The following is a 7,560-nucleotide window of genomic DNA, read 5'->3' as shown; positions in this document are numbered from 1 at the left end:
ATCATATTTGAAGCACCAGAAATACACATGCAATCCACACTGGATTTATTCAAACAAGTATTTGTTAAACTAATTTTAAATGATTTATAAATAAAATGAGCATAATCAAAAGTTTGTCTGTAAATAATTCATTTAACTTATTTACATTTACGAAAATAAATTAAATCTATTTGCCAACTAATCTTGATTGGTACTATACAGGCCTATTACGGGGATAACCCTTTTAACCCAATTTACTTTGTTCATAACGTTAGGATTCAAATTACAGATCTTGCTTAAGAGACCTACCACCTCATCATATTAGACCAACGAGTAATTAATAATTTGAATACAATTACTTTTTATTTGGAAAAGGGAATAGAAAAGGAAGAAGATTTAGTTCAGCAATGTAATGTACTTATTGATTGTGAATAAATATGGAGAACATGAGACATTATTATAACCAGAAAATGGAGCAGAAATTCAACTATGCCTAGTAACCACATGATAAAAAAGAAGTTATGTATCTTCAAGAATCTCTCTGTGAACATGCATGCAAGAGGTGCTGCAATACTTGTAATTGTACCTGTGAAAGGGAACTTTTCCAGCCAATGATGTATTACAACAGGAGCAGCTAATATCGCCTGGACCTGATACTCCACTTTTCGGTTGTATACTAGTCGTGGATCCTTCCGTCGTGCTACTGCCTTGAGCATCCTGGGCGCAGGAGGCAGCAGCTGCGGTTGCGGCGATTCTCCTCTCAGCAGCAGCAGCTCTCTTTTCCCTCTCAATCTTCAATTCTTCCTATTGTGTATTACAGGAGCAAAAGCAGGAATAGTTGAAATATTGCTTAATTCGAGGTGATTTATAGAGAAAACTAATGGAAGAATACGAAATATATTCAACCAAAACTGTCGCAATAATTTAATCCGATGAAATAATCACCTCTTTAGAGATTCGCTGTGCACCAACTGGTTGGGATTGTCGTCCCTTAGAAACTGAAGCTCCAGTGGCCTGGTTTTGTGGAATTGCTACGGTACTCTGAGACTGGGTAGCCTCAGCCTGAACATTGACATGAAAAATAAAATTTCTCATAAAATGCAACAAAGAACATACCTTTTTCATCCGTATAGAATTACATATCACCCCGTAGATGCACCTTCATTGCACAACAGAAAATTCAACATCTTCTCCGTTCAACTAATCCGGCATTTCTGATGAACCCGTGTTTTATTTTAGTTTTACTTAATGTTGGAAGCAAGATAAGAGCCTTTTTTCTTCTTTCAGTCATATATTCTTTACACTTTCTGAAGGGAGGATTTGCAGGGTGAAATTTTGGTGCAGCAGGTTGATACATGGTTTCTTCCATTTCAAAATTGATTAATAGAGAATATTCACCTGAGCTTTCTTTTCCCTGGCTCTACGCAATTTCTTTAGTTCCTTTGCTCTTGCTTTCCTCTTGGAATCTTTCTCTGCCTGAACAACCATATATGGAGAAAAGTCATCAGACTCGATATGGAACACAAAAATTTCACACATTAAGAACCTACGTTACGCAAGGACAGCAACAGCTAAAGGTATTCAAATGATTAGATGTCCCAAAAGTGAGAAGAGAAGTAATTTTGAAAGAAAAACTTCTAAGAAAATTTGATAAAATCATTTTTTGACAAAGTTCATGTGCGTGGGCAAATGAGAAAGAAAAGAGTGGCATAAGCCGCATAACTAACCAACATTAAATGTGCTTCTATTGACTTTGAAAATTTCATGATTGATAACTATCTCATGGTCAACAGCTATGCAAAGATTTTTATTCTTTTTAAGGAAGAAATACATTTATTTCAAAGATAGGTCTAATTTTTAATAGAAGAACGAATATCTCATGATCGATAGTTATGCAAAAACTTGTACTTTTTATAGGAAGAAAGATAATATTGAACAATACTCAGCCTGCTTAATCGATAACTACTTATATAATCTGAACTGTTATTTATCATGTTTTATCACGCAATATCAGAGGTTAAGCACATCAACTGTCAATAAGATTCGTGGTGAATACTCTGATACAAGACCAACGAAGAAAAATAAGCATACTTGCTTGGTTGCTTGAGATTCCTCCATTTCTTTAGTTAAGGCACTAGGTACTTTCGCAGAATTCCAATCCCACTTCTCAAGGTTTGATGCCATGAACCGTCTAAACATATTCCTAACTTCCTTCTCATTGGCCAGCATGTAAGGAGTTCGCCCTCTTTGATCTTTAATACAGGGATCTAAACCCTGCTCTAGGAGTTCCATAACTTTTTGAGCATCTCCAGATTTGTGCTGCTTCGTGCAAAGGTGTTGAAGTACAAACAACTTCACTATCACTCTCACTTGATATAATATCAGCTTTTACATTGCGTGAAGGAGTTTTGGAAGCATCACTACCATTCAAGTTTTGCCCCAGTTCCTCTTTGTGGGAGTATAGGTTGCCATTATTATTGGCGCTACTACTTAACAACATATCTTCTTTGGTGCCTGGTGGAATTTCCTTCTCTTCCACTTCATACGAAACTTGTGTAAGTTGGCTATATATACGCTTGGCCTCCTTTAATGTGGGCCTACAAACAGTTAATGGAACATTTCGAACAGCACAGAACTGGTGACTGAAACAAGGTTTATCCCCATTGAAAAACACATTACGATTGCTTGAAGGAGCATGAACGAAAACACATGAGGAAGCTTCAAAATAAGACTTCCAAGAAGCAAGCAACTCTTGAATTTCCTAAATATTTATAATAACGCGAGTCAGTCAACATTAGGAACATGAACAAAAAACAAAGAGTAACAGAAATAAAACAATGTTACCGAATTAAAACCATGACGGAGTTTAAAGCATCACTAGAACATTGCTAGGTGATGGAAACAGAACATTGAGGACCTAATAACAAAAATAATAACCCAATACCTTCTTCAAAGCAAGTTCATTATGCCGCCGGAGTGAAGCTCCAGCAGAATGTGCAGCCTTCCCCATTGCATCTTTGGACGACTGTTTCTTACCAGCCTTGGCCCTCACCACATATCTACAAGAAATGGAACGAGATTATGACTATCGCTGGCTATGAATACATTCTAAGTTATAACATTAACAGAATGAGATTATATATATATATGGGGACCTGTGGAATGTTTTGTGAGCCACCACTCTGTTGCCATTAAACACACAACCAGCAAAGTGCCAACCACTTGAAAGCAGCACAATCCTGAAACTCACATTATCCTTAGGCTCTTGAATCAAAGCTTTCAACCTCTCAATCACCTCATTTTCTCTCAAGCACCCAGGATTATCATTCCACACTTCTTTATCATTCTCATATAGAACACTTTCAGACTCATTTAAAATTAAAGATTTCCAAATTGAAACTCTCTCTCCAGTTTGAAGAAGAATAAACAACTTCTTCCTGATATTTTCAATCAATCCCTTTGATGCATCATTGCGAGGATAAGCTCCCTTATCAGCTTCATCCTCAGATCCCGAAATACTTGAAACCTCGAAGTCTTTGTAAGAATCCATGGTCAACTCATCAAACTCTTCCTCCTTTACAGTATCCTTACCAGCAATGCTTAATTTTACATATAATCAAATAAAACGGGGAAATAAAAAATCCATTGCTTCAATTCAAGAATAACTTTTTCAGAGAAGTAAAAAAAGAAGAAGCAAATTTAAAAGAAACAGGTGACAAAATTTACATTGAAACGATGAATGTCGGATTTGAAGTGGGAGCGCTGGTCCTGGAGAGAGTCAAACTCAGCCTTGCAGGTGTTGCAAGTCCATCTGGGCAAAGCAACGCCGGTTTTGGTGCTCTTTTCGTTCCTTTCTTCGGTGTTATCAGGGTTTTCTGAAGAAGAAATTTCGGAAATTGAGAGGGGCTCGAAGAGTGAAGTTAAAGGAGATAGTAAACGACAAGAATTGAATTAGTTGACAGGGAGGTCAAATATCGAACGGTATCGATTTTCGTGTGAAGTTGTGGCGGCGGTGGCTATGGCGGAGGCAGAGGCAGGGGCGGGGGCAGAGGGAAGAGGTTCGGTCTCCATGACTGTCGTTTGGATTGAGTCCTTTGGTTTACTTTGCTATGCTGCAGCGAAACGACGCATTGCAAATAGGGATGGACATTTCGCCCCCGATGCGATGGTTTCTATCTAATTCGGTCGGGTTAATTATTTATTTTAAAATTTTGGATTTGGATTTGATGAATTTATTTTTAAAGAGTGAAGTTAAGTTTAGGTGAAAATAGTAGTGAGATAATATTATAATTATTTATTATATATTTAAAGATAATTATATATATATATATATATATATTTGAGTTAAATCGAGTTAATCAAAATCGGTGTTGTTTCTAAAGGTAATGAGTTCGAGCACCAACGATTATAAATGTAATTTGATGTTTATTGTCAACTGATTGAAAGTATTTAGAAGAAATATCATCTTATAATCATCTTAGCTTAATAAAAAAAATATTAATTTTAACTTTAAAAATCGTGTCAAATTTGATAAGGCCTACTAAACCCAAATTAAATTAAATGTAGGGGTTTAATTCTGGGGGTGAATTTAGATGGATTAAAAACTACTTGATCCGACTTATAGATTTAGATAATAATTGGGTAAACTATACAATATGATTGAACTTTAGATTATATAATGTTTTTACCATTAAACTATAAGTTACTTCAAATTTGGTATATTTTTTAGAATTGAAAGGAGACTAGAACAGCAAAACTAACTCTGCGTTGCAACTACGGGTTGAACTGAGGTAGCGTCTGCAGAGAGGAGAGCCATAATTTCATCCGGAGGAAGAGGATACTGCACCAGATTAAAATAGTGAACCAGAGCAAGTTTGGCCATCAGGTCGGCCACCTCATTCTAGCTATGGGGATCCACTTGAAACGTACCACCCAATCATGGGCACAAATACGTGTAATCGCTCGACCAAGGGAAAGTTGGCTCCGATCATGATATCTTCCAACAGCAGCTTAATTGCGTGAGAGCTATCCGACTGTACTAGGAGATGGAAACACCCAGTGGTCCGAGCAAGGAGGAGACCCTCATAAATTTAGTATTAAACTTTAGTTTCATATTCAATTAGGACATTAGACCGTTAAATAATAATAATATGATCGTTTTTTGTTTCTCATAAACTTTAGTTTGTGTATCAATTTTATCATCAAACTTTAAAATATTTCAATTTTAGACATTGAATTTTAATTTGTGTATGAATTTGGTTCATGTTGAAAATCATCAACTCCTTTGAATATTATTATTAGTTTGCAGTTGTTCGTTGCCAATCACCATTTGCAATAAGATTGATATCAAAATATTTACGTTACATTCCTCTTTCTTCTTCTCAATTTGTTTTTTTATAAAACTCATTCAAAATTGACAAAAATACATTTAAAGATTCAACATTTTAATATCATGATCTCATCAAAAGGTCGTCCAATAAGACTAGTTTTGAAGTATGTTATTCATCTTATCGAAAGAATGCTCTCATATTTAAAATTTTGAACAAATGCACCAAACCCCAAAAATGATAGATAGTTTTATGTTTAATTTCATGAGTTTTAAAGAAATTATGATAAAAAGAAATAACTATAACACGATATTTTAATCATTATTGTATTTTCTTAATTTTTTATCGATACTTATTAAAATTGACAATAATAATATTCATTAGTATCTATAATTACAATAAACATTACAACTAAAACCACGTTTATGATGAAAATCAAATCCCTAAAGCCTTGGAGCTGAGCACTAATAAAATCAAATAAACAAAAAGAATCCGCCTAAACCCTGTTCATTGGGTTGCTTCTCTCACTAGTGAAAATGTAAATGCATAAAATTTATACACAAATGCAGCAGCTGAGGCCTTTCCAGGTCGTTATTCACTTGGTTTTGTATATATATAATATCGAACACGGCGACATCAATGGTGCATCTTCTATTGTCATTCTTTCCCAAACCAATCAAAACTCGAAAGGACTATGATCTTTTACGAGGGTTGATCCCTTCGCTCTCCGAATTATGTTTAAACTTATTCTTCGCTATTTTTGAATTCAACTACATAAATCAAATATTAAAATATTAATAATTATATTTAATTTCATGTAAGATAAAATGTGCTCTTAAATTATTATCAAATTAAAATTAAATAATCATCGAACTCATTAAATAATTTCAATGATAAAAGAAAATGTTGTTATTTCTAGAGGTCCTAGATTCGAACAGCTACGTATGCAGAGTTGATGTGTTGCATTTCAATTGGTTAAGAAAGTTCTAAATATATATTACCTCATAATCACCCCAAACTATTAAAAAATTAAATAATAATCAAAGTATTACGGAGTCAAATCTAGCAAAAAAAAAACCCTACTTGTCTCATTATCATATCTAATTTTTTATTAGGGTAAATTGATATATAATATTTATGTATGGTTAGTGAGAGAAGCTCCACCTTCTCCCTAAAAATTAGGCGCTTTCAAAAAATTTCTTTTTTTATCCCTTTTCATATCTCTTAGATGGCGAGTAAGGTGAGAAGATCTATTGGGAAAAATTGCGTTACAGTGATCATTTTCAATATTCCCGAGTGTCTTCATCATCTAGGTCTTTGGTTATTATTCGATAAATATGGCAAGGTGGTTGATTCTTTCATCCCTAAAAAAAGAAGCAAGAGAGGAAGTAGGTTTGGTTTTGTTCGCTTCACCAGATTGGAAGACGCGAGGAAGGCTATCAACTGTGCTGATAGATCTTGGATTCAAGGTTTTAAAGTTAGAGTTTCAACCTCGTGAAGAATTCTGGAGAAAGAAGTTTTGTGGTCTAAATTCAGCCGAGGTTAAGAGTAAAGTGGAGGTTGATACTCATTCAGAGGCTCCCATTGTCGGTGTTGTTGACGAGGATAAGCTCTTACTCTCAGAAATACCTTGGTAGGTTGGTGCAGAAAATTTTTAAAAATGAAAGAGTTGGCTACTCTTATGCACAAGGCATTTTAGGTCCGAAAATTATGAGGTTAAGTGGTTTAGCAATTTTAATCATTTTTGAAGAAGAAGAGAGTAGGGATTATGCTCTTAATAATCAAATTGGGGCGTTGAAAAGCTGCTTTGACAAAGTGGAAGTGTGGTTGGAAAATTTTCAGTGCAGCAGCCGTCGGGCATGACTATCGTGCAAAGGGATCCCACCGTTTGTGTGGAGTCATTCCGCCTTCAGAAACATTGCAGACAAATGAGGATATCTTATCTCCATTGAGGAATGGACCTTAAATCTCGGCTCTTTTGATAGGACATTGTTTCAGATAACTACGATCTGCCAAGCTCGAGTGGAAGACTACTTAGATTTGAAAGTCGGGGATCAGATCTATACGATATATGTTTCTGAGTTTGAACCATGTTTCAGCCCAGAATCTATCTGGGTAGATTTGTCCTTGATGGAAAAGGAAGTTGCCTACCCGTTATCCACGGTGGGGGAACTCGTTGGTGACTCGCTAGTAAAGCCTTTCTAGATGGAGGAATGTGCTGAGGAAACAGGAAGAAGTGTGGACTCATCGGAGG

At 35.4% G+C, this 7,560-nt stretch overlaps 1 protein-coding gene across 1 annotated transcript; it reads right to left on the bottom strand.

Annotated features, from left to right (window-relative positions):
- Positions 1–379: 379 nt before the first annotated feature.
- LOC120188578 (ankyrin repeat and zinc finger domain-containing protein 1-like) lies at positions 380–4,116 on the bottom strand. The gene is given in 8 exon segments (XM_039191970.1): positions 380–783; positions 925–1,041; positions 1,378–1,455; positions 2,071–2,292; positions 2,294–2,740; positions 2,924–3,038; positions 3,135–3,585; positions 3,702–4,116. Coding segments are annotated over 8 exon segments (2,064 nt in total). The 5' UTR covers positions 4,051–4,116; the 3' UTR covers positions 380–498.
- Positions 4,117–7,560: the final 3,444 nt, after the last annotated feature.

The sequence above is a fragment of the Hibiscus syriacus genome, unplaced genomic scaffold (genome assembly GCF_006381635.1).
Source record: "Hibiscus syriacus cultivar Baekdansim isolate YM2019G1 unplaced genomic scaffold, ASM638163v2 tig00116951_pilon, whole genome shotgun sequence".
NCBI classification, from domain to species: Eukaryota; Viridiplantae; Streptophyta; class Magnoliopsida; order Malvales; family Malvaceae; genus Hibiscus; species Hibiscus syriacus.
This window is presented reverse-complemented; position numbering and strand designations above follow the sequence as displayed.